The following is a 16,564-nucleotide window of genomic DNA, read 5'->3' on the forward strand; positions in this document are numbered from 1 at the left end:
CAACCACCCCTCCACCACCCTCCGCATTTTTTTTTTTTTTTTTTGCAACTTTTAGCAGAAGTGCGGATGTGAGTTGCATATTGATACACGGAACAGGCCGCCAGTTTTCTTTAAGCAATGCGGGCTTAGGCAATGATCATTTTGTATAGCTATGAATCCAGAGGAGCAGACGGTAACGTGGTTGATATCATTAGGAGTGCTCAGTTCTCCTAAAAAGAACATCGCGGACCCGGAGGACTTTTTGAAAACATCACTGAAGGATGGGGTCGTCTTGTGCAAACTCACGGAGCGCCTCATACCTGGCTTATCTCCGAAGGTGAGCTATTGATTTTCGTTGAGCAAACAATTGGCACAAATGATCGGCGGCTGTTGTTGGAAAGAAGGGAGGGGTTTGATGAAAGTGATACCACCACGAACTTCTCTCTGCAAGCCGGCCCTGCGTTCTGTGCCCGAGCCCGTTAAGTTTTAACAGCCGCCTGTTTGGGGGACTCAAACAGGCGTATTTGAGCGGTATTTTGGCGAGTTTACAGACGTGAGATTTCAAGAGGTTGTTTCCTGTGAAGCGTGGAAAAAATGTTCCGCATTCTTCGTGCGAGTGGGTCAGTGTGGACAACCACCAAAACGGGACTAGTTCGGTGTCGAATGCACGGAACATTTCCCACATTACAGAGATCTAACAAATGATAACGCTGAAGCTACAAGCTTCTGACTTTTTAATGGCATATACATACGAGTCTTTTTGAGTTTTGAGATGACAAAGTTGATAATGATATCAGTTGCAAATTAAGGTCGTCACTTCCTCTTGAACGACTGCTCTTCCCGAAGCGACCTCCCCCTCTGAAAAAGTCCAAATTAACGCAGAGACGAACTGAACCCAACCGGAAGTAGCAGTTTTTTTTTTTTCTAAACAAATTTTATTACTCAAATAGTTTTTCTGTAAGTCTCACATTCCTCGAAAGAGAACAACATGAGCTTTGGTTAAACAGCTACAAGCCAAAGTGTAATTTCCCCTGACGTTTTAAACGCTATTTGGCGCAGCTCATACTGGCTTTTATTTTGAAAGTTAGCGAAGGGAGCGGATGTTTTGCTTGAATATGGCTCCTTTGGCGTTTCTGTGGTGTTCATGGTTATGAATGCACGAAGGAGACACAGAAAGAACCCAGTTATGCTTCAAACTGCGGGTTACACTCGGCTTGCTAGTAAAATGTCACTTTATGCGCTTTTAAGTAGATCTCAAAGGACGGCAGTGTCAGGCTGGAGCGGTTAATAAGTTTATCATATGTCTGTTTGCCATACTAAGCCGAGGTATGTGTTTATATATTTATTTCTTGTGCACAGTATTCCCAGGATCCGAAAACTGAAGCAGACTGCATTGCAAACATCAAGGAGTTTTTAAGGGGATGCTCGACCTTGAAAGTGGAGGTAAGTTAATTCTGTATGCCTAGTTTTAAGCTCAACAGTATAGATTTTAAGACACGAGCTGACCATTTTCTGTCATTATCTGCTTACTCGGTCCCTGTTGTCTGATGCAGTTCACAGGGAAGATTTGATCACACTCTTGCTTGTGTTGTGGTCTACAGACCATGTTGACATATGGTTTCTTAGCACGTCAGTGTGGAGTGAACCACATCAACAGCCATGCTGTCACTCACTTCCACAGACCAGTTGTGAAGGAGACAGTTGGCGCTTGTTACAAATCTTTTTTATTTTTATTTTTTTCAATGGCTCCCTTTCTCTTTCCACCCTAATGTTGATCAGCTGACTTTTTTTTTTTTTGTCAAAAAACCCTCCTTAGTCCATCGCAGGCCTGCAGTACTGAAAAGATATCCCCCGTATTGGTTCGAGGCAAATCATTTGCAGATGTTGGGAGTTTCTCTGTCTTTGTACCAGCCTGTTTGTGACGGCCACACTGGACATTAATGTCTCTCCCATGGATATAAATAAACTTCTGGTTTTGAAACGCATCACTTGGTTTCTTAAAACAGCTAATTGAGTCAGCAAGCCTGGCTCACTTCAGTGGTTTCGTAGACCTGCCCAGCTGGCTTGTTATGTCTGGGAGGTCCTCTTTGCTTTTATCCACCAACTCTGCTGTAGCCCATAATTAGAGCTTCTGCAGCCAGCCAGTAGGTCATTGGCAGAAGTTTTCCAAGAGCCACTGTCAAATGTATCAGACACAGGACGTCTGTGGCACTAAGGCGAGCCCTGACCTTCCTTCGGGGATGTGTATGTTTGAGAATGGTTTCTCTTCTTTTTGCTGTAGCAGATCGTGCCTGTTTGTCCTGTGACCACACAAAGAAAGCAGTCATACTATTTTCACTTCTGCTTTGAAATGAGGAAAGAGGAAGCACCAATTACTCTTCAGGGCCTGTTTTTTTTTTTTTTTTCTTCCTTTTATTTTTTATGATCTGCATGAGAATATGTCTATGCTCTGATATTAAGAACTGCCGCCGTCATTAAGAGTTGCACATATTCATAACATGACTCACTGAAACGACTTGCCCTAACCATGTCAAAATCACATGGCTTGCATCAGCTACTACTGATTATTCTCCAAACAGGGATGACAGACCTATACTTCTCTTAATTGTATTCTTTGGCAGCAGCCGTGTTTTTTTGTTTTTTTTTTTCTTTCCCAGCACTTTTTGCTTTGGATAAATCATCACACATGAACTGTAGCTTACTTTTACTTCGTGAAAAGCACACTGAGTAGATCTTTAAAGTCACAGACCTCAGGGCTGATGACATACCTGGAGACATAATGGTCATTCATAATGGCGTGAGTCTGTGTACAGCTCATGAGCCAGGTTACACTGCTCAAACTCTATATTTAAGATGTTTTATTTAAAATGAGAAACCTGATCCGCTGGAAGAAAGAAGATAGCTGTTTCTAGACCAAGTAAGCAGTGAGAGCATCTCTCTACACACACACACACACACACACACACAAACGTGAACAGTGAATTGCAAATGAGTCTGGCCTTGTGTGATCTATTACAAACAGCCAAGTCACAAAAATGTGGGTCACGCTCAGCGTGTCAGTTTTAATATCTGCCTTGTTACAGGCTTTTGCAAAGTTCATTGTGTGTGTGGGTGTCTTTCCATGGTTCGTGTAACACACCAGAGTCAGTGTCTTGCCGTCTGTGTTGTTGTACGCTTGGCAGACACCGCGGGTCAGCTCTGTTCAAAAGGTCTAATTTTGACTTATACATCGAGTGGTTTCCAACTTGTACGAACAGGTGGTTTGGGGGGACTTTGGTCTGACTGCACCTTCTCTTGTGTTTTCCCATCCAGGGTTTTGAACCGGAGTGGTTATACACTGGAGAGAATTTCGGCAAGGTCCTGACTACTTTGCTGGCCGTCAACTTTGCCACTCAAGGTAAGAGTTTGTCTGTTTCTCTGAGCCCCGTGCTGGGGAAGGTTTGCTGTGCCGAGAAGCTACATAAATTCCTCATTTTGGTTTGTGTCAGTATAGCACTTTATTTATACCCACTGGGGAAATTCACTTGTTGCAACAGCGAGTGTAAAGAATAACATGAATTAAACTAAATATATCTACCTATATAAGATATATAGGACACTGATAGAAATATACAGAAACATGGAATTGAAAGTTACGAAGAGACATTATTTGCATAGAATAACATAGATACAATGCAAAGTGTTGACATATAGATATGATCTGTGAGTGCATTGGACACACGGTGTGTGGGTTTCGAGGAAAATGATACACCGAAAAAACTGTTGAACAGATCACAGTTGTAGAGTCACGTGTGTGTGACATAGATTTGTTAAACAGTATAAGATATTGAATTAAACTGATTACTGATTTAAATGAATTTGTGTGTATGACAGATGAGGTTCAGTGCCTTGTTTAAACTGTAAAATCTTTGCCATGAGTAAACTTGGTATTTTTCAAAGTCATGATTGAATAGTTTTGTTCATGGAGCCTTTTGAAATTATGATTTGTTGTGTTAGAGATGGGCAGCTGGTGTGGCAGTGTGTGTTTGTGTCATGCTGTGTTTACTCATGTGCATCCTGAACGGTATGCTGTGTTGTTTATGTGTGTGTATATATATATATATATATATATATAATTGATGTACCTGCATATGAGTGTATCGCCTAGACAAACACATCTCAAGAGTTTTCTTTAATAAAGACTTTGAATTGAATAGTTTGCATTGCAGCAGCTTGGCAGACATTGAGTATTCCTTGTTTGGGGGCTTAACTGAGTTGATGCCAGTCTTCCCTCTGGATCCAGCTTTGAAAGGATTTATTCTGTTGTTTTTAGACTAATCGGCCACATCTCTGTGCTTTAAAGTAGATGATATTCCAGGTGAAAGGGAACGTGTGTTTGTGGCTTTCCTGTATTTAAACATCGCAGTGGTATGTGTGCCTTAGATTGTGCTTGAACAACAGTGAGGCTGAAGGGTAGTGTTTGCACTAAAGCTACTTTTTAACATTTTTTTTTATTGATCAGTATTTTTTCTAATGTAGAATCTGTTCAAAAAAGAAAAAAAGCTGCATTTCTTTTGGAAGCATTTAGTTGACTTATGATTCATTCATTGTTGAAATAGTTTCAGCACCACATGCTGTAACCTGCTGCAGTTTCTCTTTGTGCAAATGTTCTTCTTCCAATTACTTTCTCGATTCTTAATGTCTTAAATGGCACGTGGCACAATGTGAGATTACATTGCACAATGGGAGAGTACTGGCAAATGATTGATATGGAAGTTCTTTACAGGCTAGCTATGTCCAGCATTTGCTTTACCCATCTTCGTTACTTTGAAGTGGATCGGTCATAAATTATCCGATGTGACTGAGCACGAGAAGCCTCTGTTATGGTGCAGCCACCCACCAGCCCTGGCTCTTACCTCATGGGTTTCTGTGCTCAGCATTTATGTTAGTTCAGGTTAAATGCTTTAAATATTGTATGCATTTGTGGTACAAAGCCTAGTTGACAGAAGGGCTTGTAAGGCTTTGCTGTTGGTGGGGTGGGATGGGATCCATGAGTCTCCTCCTGTCACAACCTCGGGTGATCTTTTTATGATACACGCAGATATCTCTGCATATGGATGAATCCCCTGCCATCTCCCTTTTAAGGTGTGCCACAGTTAAATGCATTCAAGATGCAGGTTTAAATAAGATCGTACAAAATGATCCTGTTTAACTGCCTGTGAGGGAAATTGCACTTAATTGCATTTTAGTTTTTTGTCCTCCCATCCGAGCTCTTTATTCGATCTAAAGGTTAGGTTAATAGGTCTAATCTTGCACTCGGATTCTTTCTTTGTCCTCTGTGATTTGAACAAGGATTTGATGGCGGACTTGGCTCTTATTCAGTTGGCATTTGATGGGCCATCTTCTGTGAGCGCTCCTGTTTGTTTGCATGTTAGAGGTTTTTGCAGTGCTGCCATGTGTCACTTCTCAAGTGAATCCTGTCAGCGTTATGGATGCCTCTGTTGCTGCAGAACTGCATTCATACTGCGGGACAGCTGGCTCCTACTGACCCCAAATTACAGTTCTTCTGCTGCGGTGGTTGAGTGATGGCTGCGTGTAGTTTTCGATGTCATTCCCTGAAATGAAATTCATATCGGGGGAGAAGTTAGATAGGCTGTGGGGAGATATGTCTGTTATTCACAAACTTATTTGTGGAATCAAAATGGATACTGCATGAGCCATCTCTGATATATGCACATTCTTATCTGAGCGCTGCAACTTGTTTTCCATTGTGGCAGCTGCTTGATCTTTTTATGGCACAGTGTGTCAGTTTTGGTGAAATCAGATTATTCTATGAGGAATTACAAATTTGTAGGCTGTGTGGGTCTGCTGTCCTGGGGCTGTTTAGAGCAATGGACCGTACTCACGAATTATCATCAAGTTGTCAGCGCCCAAAGTATTTGTTCCCGCATGTGTGTGTATTTAAGGTAAGATTAGTGAGGGGGAAAACCATTGAAATAATTAATGTAACCCAAGTATGAGACTCCATATTTCCTCTTGTGTGTGTGTTTCCACAGATTGTGCCGCTGAGAGATGTCCACAGTCCGGTTCCTCCTCTCCTAATCAGGCGTCTTCACTGTCCACTGCCAAATCCAAAGGCTCCCTGCGTAGACAATCCAAATCAACGGTAGGTTCAATTTTTTTTGTGTGATTCTATATTTGTACTGCCTTTTAACGTGCTTGGAAAAAAATGCTAATTTTCAGTATATCTTTCACATCGCAAAATTTTGGTCAATGTTGGTTTTATTTATTTTGAGCAAACCTTGAAAAAAACTCACTTTAATACCAGTTTTAGTGGTGGTCTTTGCTAAGAAAAAACAATATACAGAAAATAAACAAAGGTGTTTTTAGCTTTTATGCTTCTTGAAATATAAAGCATAAAAGCTTACATCTAACAACAACAACAGCAGTTAAAGTCCTGGTAACATGCAACAGACCACACTCATCAGCGCTCAGCGAAAAACCAGTTGACTAATTAACATCCAGCAAATGATCAGTAATGCTTCAACTCCCTGAACTTAGACACTGTAACCTTTACGGATCTGCAGCCTACACCTTCTCAGGGAGACCTGTGGTTTTAGATTTTCTCTCCTCATGCCTGGCTCATAGCTGTAGCTGGCTTTCACTGTCAACTCAGCAGTTTTGAGGAAGGACAGAGTGACCCCATCGTAACTGCTCATCAGGCGGGCTTTATTCCCACTTCTGAGGCAAGGAACACAATCTTCAACGTTCGGATATAACTATAATGCTTGAAACCTGAGCGTACTTAGATGCTGTAACTGGTTATATGCTATGTAAACATGCCTGTTGGCATGCTCCAGCTGCAGCGGGATTTTCACACTCCAAGCAGAGAAGGATGTAGCCACTCACTTCCAGCAACTGTGTGTCACCCAGCTTACCTACAAGGCCTCCTTCTTACAGGGAAAGGCTTGGTTGGTAATAGTGAATTTCTTATTTAGCATATTTTGTTTCCACAAAATATAACCAGGCTGTAGTAAAAGTCTCTCTTTTTGCTGAAACTTAAAACGAACACAAATAAATGTACAGGAATACGCTAGTTTTCACATCAGAGAACAGAAACACTGACATTGATATTTCTGTGGGCTTATATTGGCTGATAAAGCCAACTGATCACTATATCAGTTTGACTCCGACACGCGCAGATATTTTAAGATCTAAGCCATGGAGACGTTTATGTTTGTGTTGCTGACCTGACACCGGCAACCTCTCCAACAGGAAATGTCAGAGAACGGTGGTGGCGGGCTGCAGATGGTGAAGGCCCGCTTCAACTTCAAGCAGAACAACGAGGACGAGCTGTCGTTCAATAAAGGCGACTTGATCCTTGTGACGCGGCAGGAAGAAGGAGGATGGTGGGAGGGCACACTCAATGGCAAGACGGGCTGGTTTCCTAGCAACTACGTCCGCGAGATCAAACCCTGCGGTGAGTTGGGCTTTGTTGTCCAGATCAGGATATCAATGCTCCCCGAGTAAAACGGTGGAATCGATCCCAAACACATTTAGTTGCCTTTTATTCCTAATACTTATAATTCTTAGAATCCCAAAGTCATTTCTAAAATGGTTAGTGGTGTCTGAATATTTTCAGGAAATATTTTTCAAGGATTTTTCCTTTCTTTTTTTTAGCTCTAGTTGCCTTTATTGTAACTATCCTTACACGTGGCTTCTGCTTCACCAGTTGAGCTACCCTGCACCACTTTTTAAAATCTTTTTGATTGTTATAAACTTAGTTCTATGAACGTATTTGATCCGTGTTTCTTGTCTCCACAGAAAAGCCGGCGTCTCCTAAAGGATCTCAGCTGACCAAGAACTACTACAGCGTGGTGAGTCGGACTGATCTGACCGCTAAAAGAAAAATCCATACACTTTATGCTGCTTTGCAACAACAAAACTTTTACTTTTTAACGTTTTTTGTGAATACAGAATTATTTTGAAATAGTATATCTCAACAGTGTATTTGTGTTAATAAATTATTTAAATTTGGCAGTTATTATTATTATTGTTATCAATTTATTTGGCAGATCTCTGTTCAAAGACCTAGAAAGTGATGGATTCCAAATGAAACATTTTTGGATTTCTCAGTTTTGTGCACTTTCTCAAATGTACAGCAAATACAATCAGTGACGTTTCAGAGTACATCAAAGTACTAATAAGGTGTTGTGAAATAGTCCTCATTTCTTGATTGATAGCCATTTTAGTGCCTTTAGTTCCTCATTTTGCTTTCAGGAAAGTATTTTAATTTCTGGCATTTGACCAGTATTCTGCCTGTTTTGCTGTGTTTGCAGGTAGTTCAGGACATTTTGGACCATGAGAAGGAGTTTGTCAAAGAGTTACAAACAGTGCTGAGTTCTTACCTACAACCTCTGCAGGCCAGTGACAAGTAAGGGCAACGTCTACAAGATATAATAGATCCACTCGTGCAAAACAAAATGCCTAATTCCTCATTCGGTGTTGATGTATCTGTTACAAACGTACTTGATAGGAATTCAACTTTCCCCGTATTTGGCATTATTATGTCATGTTTCTCTCTCTCTCTCTCTTCAGTCATGCGTGTTAGGACACTCATTGTTGCTCCTGATTTTCCTAATATTCAGGCTGAGCAACGCAGACAGCGCCACCCTGTGTGGAAACCTGGAGGAGATCCTCAACTTCCAGCAGGGACTATGTTTGGCTTTGGAGGAGTGCACCAAGTAAGTCATTATTCCCCTCATTGCGTGCGGTGGTGTTCTGCAAAAACATGAACAAGTATGGCCGACTTTGCAGATCACTTCCTTCCTCAAGACACCTAATTTCTTCTTTGTAAAAATAGCAACTTACAGTCAATAAGTGTTTGAAATAAGTCATCTTGCTATTACTGTACTATCTTTACGCACATTTATTTGACAAAAACAAGTTGACTTTTGGTGCATTCATGCACTGGTGGGTACTCTGACCCTCTCAATAACTGAAAACGAGCGGGTGCTGTGGGAGTAACTGAAATACATCCATATGTCTTAGACGCTATGCTTTGGGATCTAAAGTTTGAATGGTCTGAAGTGACCTTTGTATTCATGAATTCACCTTTTCTTTTTCTTACTCCTAACTTCGGCGACTTTGACTGTTTCTCTGGCTTTGCAGGGTCCCGGAGGGACAGCAGCGAGTGGCGGGTTGCTACCTAAACCTGATGTGTCAGATCAAGAATCTCTACCTGACCTACTGCTCTAGCCACCCTTCGGCTGTCTGCATCCTCACGGACCACAGGTCAGCCCCCGCACTTGAAATGACACGAGAAAGGTTTTAGTGTTTAAAAACAATGCAAAAATTTGGATCCGTAGTGCAGCTGTCTGAAGTGAGGTGGAGATTGAATTAGCTCGACTCTGAGATTGTGTTTTTTTTTCACATTTAATTGCCTTTGACTGGCTTTTATTGGGGACAGCTGTGTTTTTTTTTGTTTTTTTTTTTCATCACAGGGATTTATTCCCCACAGGTGATGGTCGAAGTAGGATTTAGGAGCAATGCAATCATCTTGGGAAAAACAAAAATATCATTATCTGTTTTTTTATTTAGAGCTGTAGTTTTACCTTCCCAATACAGAATACACAGTCAAGATAAAATCAATACTGTCATTGAGCTTATCCGACTTGGAGGGGTCAAAGGCAAAGAATGCTGAAAAATATTTTTTAGCCTTTTTAGATACTAATTTCTTCCATCATTTTTGACACGCGATTGAATTGATAAGAGTAATCGATTTGAAATGTGTGTGATAACTGTATTTTCTGTTTAGAGCTGTAGTTTAATTTAGATCCACAAGGTGGCCACCTGTTACTGTCTTAAAAATCCTTTTGATTGTAAAACTTGAGTGCCGGTTTGCTGCAAGTTGCCTTTCACCTCAGTCACTGTTAAAATGTTATTTTTCTTCAATATGAGCTGCTGTTGAAAGCTTAAGAATTGCGTAACAAAAACGGCACAAAAAACATAGCCACGTTGCAGTTGAAATGAGACCGTTTTGAGTAGCATTGAGGTGTCTTGTCAAACACTGTTCACACAAGCTGAATTACACACAGGAAGCTGGCTGACAGGATATATAGAGCTGTGGTTATGCTGTTAGGCAAACACAGGCCTTTTTCACAGTAAGCACATTTGCATTTCAGTTGAAGGAACCTTTCATGCCTCATTCTAATTTACTCATTGTTATCACTGCATAAGGCTACTGTATGACTGAAGCTTTGGATGCCGGAAAGTGACGAATGTTGTTACTTTCGAAGCACATTGGCAAGCTTGCTGTGAAGTAATCATGCTGCAGTTTACGTGCACATACAGCACAAATTGCACCCACCAACCCGTTGACCCAGTCTGTGCAACCTGTTAAACATTTTTTTATTTTTTTTTGCTGGACATAGGATTCTAGCTTCTCAACACTTCGGAGCCTTTCCTTTGTTGAAGTCTTTAGTTTCATTTTGTGGCTGATGCTTTCAGCGAGTGGCAGCTCTGGACTACAGGCTGGATGGTTTAGGACCTAAGCTCCTCTAAGTTGTTGTAACACCATCAGAATGTGCCTCGGAGTTGTCTACCAGAAGTAAGCATGGCCGGTGAAAAAGCAAAACCCGTACTTGTAAATGTAATTTGTCATTAATGGAGCCTTCAGACTTGTGCAAATCACTCATGCCATCTGAACTAACAACCAATACTATCGTAGATGTTGGCTTTTTTTTGGGGGGGGGGCTTTTTATGCCTTTATTGTATAGGATAGTAGAGAGAGACAGGAAACAGGGGGCAGAGAGAGGGGGAATAACATGCAGCAAAGGGCCATCCGATGCCGGATTCGAACCGGGGCCAACTGCAGCGAGGACTGTAGCCTCTATACATGGGGCGTCTGCTGTACCCATTACGCCACAGACTGCCCCTAGATGCTTGCTTTTGAACTGTGAACTAATTTGATTGTCTCTCATTTACAAAGTGTTTCAGGTTTTGATTTATCACACCACTCGGCAGGTTTTCCTCTTTCCCTCAGTCACTACTTTACATCTTTTCGGGGATCATTCGTCACATTAATGACACAGATAACAGAATGTTTGACGAATGATAGGCTTGCTTATTTGAACATCGGCTTTATGGTAACAGCACGGCCGTTGTATAAAAGGTGTGTGAATGCCATTTCTGTTGTTTGCCCACCATCTGGACGCAAGGGTTTATGGTCAAATTGAAAACTCGGTCTTGAACCCCCAATCCCAGTTTCAAAAGGGCCGACACCGTGTAAAAAATCTCAATAAAAACAGAATTCTAATCATTTGTAAATATCATAAACCGATGTTTCAATTAAAGTAGAACAAAGAAAACGGATCAAAGTGAGACACTAAATTTGATGGCAGCAACACTTTCCGAAGGTTGGGACAGGGCCAGGTTTACCACTGTGTAGCATCTCTTCTTCTTTTAGGTACAGTGAAACACACATGTTAGGTTAACTGGTGTCTCTAGATTTAGCAGGTATAAACAACTGATGGCTTCTTTTAAGTACCACTTACTTTTCCAGGCTTTTGTTTCACCTGTCCCAACTTTTTTGAGACTTATTGCTGCCATCAAATGCAAGATGAGCTCAGAATTTCCATGAAATCGTTAAAATGTCTCACTTTCAGTATTTCATACGTTTTTATATGTTGTTATGAATTGTATTGTGAATACAATCTTGGTTTATGAGCTTTACAAATCATTACATTCCGTTTTTACTTTACATTTTACACAGCATCCAAACTTTTTTTTTTGGAATTGGGGTTGTTAATTTTATTTGTTTTTTCTGAAGTGGGTATACATACCCTCTTGTTTTAAATCAGCATTGTTGGTTTGATGGTACTTTCAGGTTCACATATCATCACAAGTTGACATCTTTGAAGTGTCCTTGAACTTTTATCTATACGCGTAAAACTTGCAAAAGACGTGTACTTGTGTGTATTTGACAGTGAAGAGCTAGACAAGTTCATGGAGAGCCAGGGAGCAAATTCTCCAGGAGTCCTGACCCTGACCACCAGCCTCAGTAAGCCCTTCGTGAGGCTTGAAAAGTACCCGACCCTGATGCAGGAGATGGAGAGACATGTGGAGGTATGGTTGAATACAAACTTATCGATATGTATTGTACTATGAGAAATATATTTATGTATAGATTTATGTTGCAACTACAGATTGCACTGAAATATTGTGTTCATATCTGTTAAGCATAAAGATTAGATATATAAATCAGCATCATAGGATGCTTCCATCTCTTATGGAAGGGATAGATGGCGCTCACTAAAATCCTTTGCAGGTGCAACATTCAAAGTGGAAAATCAATTACTTTCATTGTCATTATTTTCTTATAGCAATTAGTCATACTCATTGGGACTCATTAATAAGCATGCAGACAAATATAAGGAAGATAGTTGGTGTGCACAGCCATGGATTTTCTGTTTATGTATCAATCTCTCAAATCTAGGCTAAAAACCGACTTATTTAGGATTGCTTTTAATACCCAGTAGTATGATGACAATTTTATTGTTTTTACTTATTCTTCTCTTTATTTATTACCTGCTGTAAAGCACTTTGGTACACCGTAAGGATTGTCTGTAAAGGGCTGTATAAATAAAGTACATTTACATTTACATTTACATCTAACAGCTCAGTCAGAATGCATGCTGCATACGCTCTCGAGCTCTTTTTGTCGTCCATGTTTGTAGCATCTGTGGTTTCATTACAGCAGACCCACATGTAAGTGCAATCGGATGCTCTTTTCCTTTTTCCATAAGAATCACTCCTCGCATCTTTCCTGACCTAATGACGTTTTCTATTAAGGTTAAAGAAAAGTGATTAGGAAACAGTATGGGAGGTCCTTTTTGACTATAGAACTGTACTGTGGGCTCGACTGGGGCTGTTATGGTTGATCTGTTGCTGTCTTTCTGTATCACAGGAAGCTCATCCAGACTACACTGACATCATAAAGGCAACTGCAGCGTTTAGGAGCCTTGTGGTGAGTATATTTTTCTTTTAGCCAAACAAAACATCATCTAACCAGGCAACAATGGCAATAGGCAGAGATAACAGGGGAGCATTCCTTATAAGATGGTGTTCCCATATCATCATGCATCGCAGCATAACATACCTTCTCATTCTCCATTCTGAAAAACTAGATTGTTAAGCAGCTGGATTTCCTGCGTCTGGTCTCCGATGATTATTAAATATCTACAACATTTGACACTATAATCTAATGATAAAGTAACTAAAACATTTAATATCCTCCCAAATGTGGAGTATTATTGGCAATTTAGGTGGAGTTTTTATTGTCTGATGGGCTACACACAGGTAACAGTATTTCTTAATGCTTTCCAGTCTAAACCAAAGGGGTAGATCTTAATGATGTCCTTATCTGGAGCAGCTGTGTCTGAAAGTGTGATGCCTTATCTCCGGTTTGTGTTGAGCGATTCCGTTGTTCCTACCGTAGGTGTGAACTGAAATGCCATCTTAAATCAACTGAATTACAATTGAGCGACCACATCTTAACCTGAATGAACGCTGCTGTGAGACACTGTTTCCTCGGTAGGGATCTGAGTTCGGTGTCAGAATAAGTGCTGTGACTCACTCGTCTCCTCGGCAGGGCTTCACAGGAAACGGGAAAACAAAAAGAAACACATCAACAACGCTGCCTAATGTTATTTGCATTTTTTTTGTCTGTTTTAAATGTGTGGTTGAGTAGAGACTGGAGGATTGCTCTGCAGTGCTCTTGTCTACAGAACCTCATTTAACATGCAGTGGAAAAGCATCGTCATTTTTCCTTTTTGAAGCGGGAGAGCCCCAGACTATCACCTGAAAATGGGCCGCTTTATGATGCAGGTTCCCTCCCATAACTTTTGAAAAGAGACAAAAAAAGAACATTGCATTCAAGGTAAATTCCACAGGTGAAGGTTACATTATTGAAAGCCATATCCACAGTTTGGGGGGGGATCCCTGCTTCTGCTCATTACTCAGCATGTCCAAAAGACAAGAGAACAAGGTATTCAACAAAAACTGGCAGATTTTTTTTTTTTTTCTGGTAGTTTTTTTTTAAATTATTATTTTTTAATTATAACCAAGAAGAGGGATTTTTTTTTTTTTTTAATTTTTTTTTTTAGCATTGTTAAATTTCACTGACTGATGCATACGTTTGTGTGTTTAGACACAGTGCCAGGACCTGCGGAAGCGCAAGAACCTGGAGCTGCAGATCTTGTCTGAACCGGTGCGGGGGTGGGAGGGAGACAGCATGAAGAGCCTGGGTCATGTGGTCTACATGTCCCAGGTCCACGTGAGAAATGGATGCAGTGAGGTGAGAGATCCAGGATGACCAGAAGTAACATCAGTTGTTACCAGTTGTCCATCGGAGGACAGATTTGTATTGTAGAAGGAAAAATGTTGCCAGATTTATTGCTTTACAAAGCACTTAATTAGCCTAAAATATACTTGCAAAAACTTCTTGTCTTCCTCATTTTCAAAGTTCTAATTTAACTGCAGAGATTCTTTTTGACACTGAAGTTAAGTCAAGAAGTATGTTTTATGTAGTTTTCTCTCGATATCTGTAGCATTGCAGCGGTATGAAACTACTTAAAACAAATGTGTAGTTATCATCACTGCCTAACTGTGTGAACTTAAATTTGACTTCCTTTGTTGCTTTTTTAAATATCCCCCGCAAGTATCAAAACAGAAACTTAAGTAGGCCATACACAGTCGATAAAGTCGTCTCCTGTTGCGTGTGGTTTCTGTGTAGGGGTCGACTCTGAGGCCATGGTTGGAAGAAAGCCTGAGATAGACACTTTTATTCACCCTCTTGCCCTCTTGCCAACCACTTTCCAACCACCCTACCAGTTGTTTCAGAACTTACCATAGACATAGTTTGTTTTACATGTATTTAAGAAGTAACTGCTTTGCCAAGCTTCTGTCAGCCTATTTGATACTCATATTTGCCAGTGGTGGGTTTTGAATCAGTAGGTGCAAGATAAAGTAGCTTGCACAATGGTTATGAACGAGCAACACATTAACTATCGGTCACCTACTATCGGTGACAAGTGGGGAAAAGTGTGACAATAACATTGCTCCTTACCTGCATTACTGCAATAAAACCAACAAAATCTTTTATATCTTGCAGGAAAAAGAGGAGCGATACCTTATGCTTTTCCCTAATGTAGTAATTATGCTGTCTGCCAGCCCCCGAATGAGTGGCTTTATTTATCAGGTGAGATATCGTTCACTGTGCATAATATTATTGTGCATTAGACATATTTTAAGATAACAATGCTTTCCTTTGAGTTATATTTATTTGTGCATTTGTTGTCCTTCAAAGAAAATACATTTGTAGGAATTTGCAGAAAGTTTAAACTAACTTTGGGTTAAAATGATGCTCATGCAGCAGACGGGTCAACAGGGTATCCTCTGAAATATCCTGCCTGTTTGGAAGAAAATTCCTACTTTTTTTTTTAACATCTTCCCCAAACATAGCATCTTTCAATTAAAACACAGAAATTTTACAAGATGGTCCCTTGGTTTATCTAAGTCAGGCTGGTATTTTTTCTTTTTCTTTTAGCTCATATTTAGAATGTGTTTTTACACTAGAAGACTAATTTTCATTATCAGTCTCTTACACTAAGATTGCTCAATGAAGGGATCTCTTTGCTGCAAATTTAGGACAGGTGGAACAATTACACTAATTAACAACAGTTTCACCATAATTTGGGGCAAGTGTTTACCATTTAAGACAAACTTTAAAAGATGTGAGCTTTTTCTTTTTTTCTTTGTCTTTCTAATTTAAGTGAATGATTTGAGCTATCTGCTTACATCATTCAGTCTCTCTTGTCATACATCAGTTCACATAACTGAATGTGCTGCTACATAAGTGTGTCTTTTATATCCTTATTGTTCTCTTAAAGAACAACTATGGCTAAGTATATCCTCGCAGGAACATTTCCTTTTTCTTTGTTTGAGATATTAAGAGGAACACTGCTGCCTGTTTTATTTTATCTACAATTTTTTGGGGTTTGTTTTTTTTTTTTCTGATTCAGGGAAGACTCCCTCTAACGGGCACCACAGTAACAAGGCACGCAGAAGATGGAGACAACGCCCACTATGCGTTTGACATCACAGGTTTGCATCTGAATTACTGGTCATCAGATTTATCTTTTATTTATCTTGAGATGGATGTGGAATAAACTTAGAGCTACGGAGAGGGTGTTGTGCAAATATTGATCCAGTGTAACGATTTGTAAGTGATTTTAAGGTAAAGCATCAGCTTTTTTAATGGTTGTAATGATTTAAAGACGACACTCCAAACTCAGATACGCTAGATTCAACACAGTACCATGTTAGCTGTACTTTTCTTGGTATTCTAGCTGGTGCCTGTACATATCAATCAATCAATCAAACTTTATTTATAAAGCACTTTTCATACATTAAAAACGTAGTGTTCTTTACATGTTTAAAAGCAGCCCCCATCCCCGCCCGAGCACAAACACATGGACAGAGACATGCGCACACACACACACACACACACACACACACACACACACAAATAGAATAAACTTAGAAA

General features: G+C 40.2%; 1 protein-coding gene across 2 annotated transcripts in view; it reads left to right on the plus strand.

Annotated features, from left to right (window-relative positions):
• Positions 1-16,564, plus strand: part of arhgef6 (Rac/Cdc42 guanine nucleotide exchange factor (GEF) 6) — a 25,483-nt gene continuing 8,919 nt past the window's right edge. For both annotated transcript variants that reach the window (XM_075481694.1, XM_075481695.1), the window contains exons 1-14: positions 1-316; positions 1,339-1,422; positions 3,292-3,376; positions 6,015-6,124; positions 7,234-7,438; positions 7,783-7,835; positions 8,298-8,392; positions 8,607-8,702; positions 9,130-9,252; positions 11,946-12,084; positions 12,926-12,985; positions 14,168-14,314; positions 15,131-15,217; positions 16,041-16,122. In XM_075481694.1, coding sequence (XP_075337809.1) covers positions 152-316; positions 1,339-1,422; positions 3,292-3,376; positions 6,015-6,124; positions 7,234-7,438; positions 7,783-7,835; positions 8,298-8,392; positions 8,607-8,702; positions 9,130-9,252; positions 11,946-12,084; positions 12,926-12,985; positions 14,168-14,314; positions 15,131-15,217; positions 16,041-16,122 — 1,531 coding nt within the window. In that variant the 5' untranslated portion in view covers positions 1-151. The remainder of the gene's footprint in view (positions 317-1,338; positions 1,423-3,291; positions 3,377-6,014; positions 6,125-7,233; positions 7,439-7,782; positions 7,836-8,297; positions 8,393-8,606; positions 8,703-9,129; positions 9,253-11,945; positions 12,085-12,925; positions 12,986-14,167; positions 14,315-15,130; positions 15,218-16,040; positions 16,123-16,564) is intronic.

The sequence above is a fragment of the Odontesthes bonariensis genome, chromosome 13 (assembly GCF_027942865.1).
Source record: "Odontesthes bonariensis isolate fOdoBon6 chromosome 13, fOdoBon6.hap1, whole genome shotgun sequence".
Taxonomy (NCBI): domain Eukaryota; kingdom Metazoa; phylum Chordata; class Actinopteri; order Atheriniformes; family Atherinopsidae; genus Odontesthes; species Odontesthes bonariensis.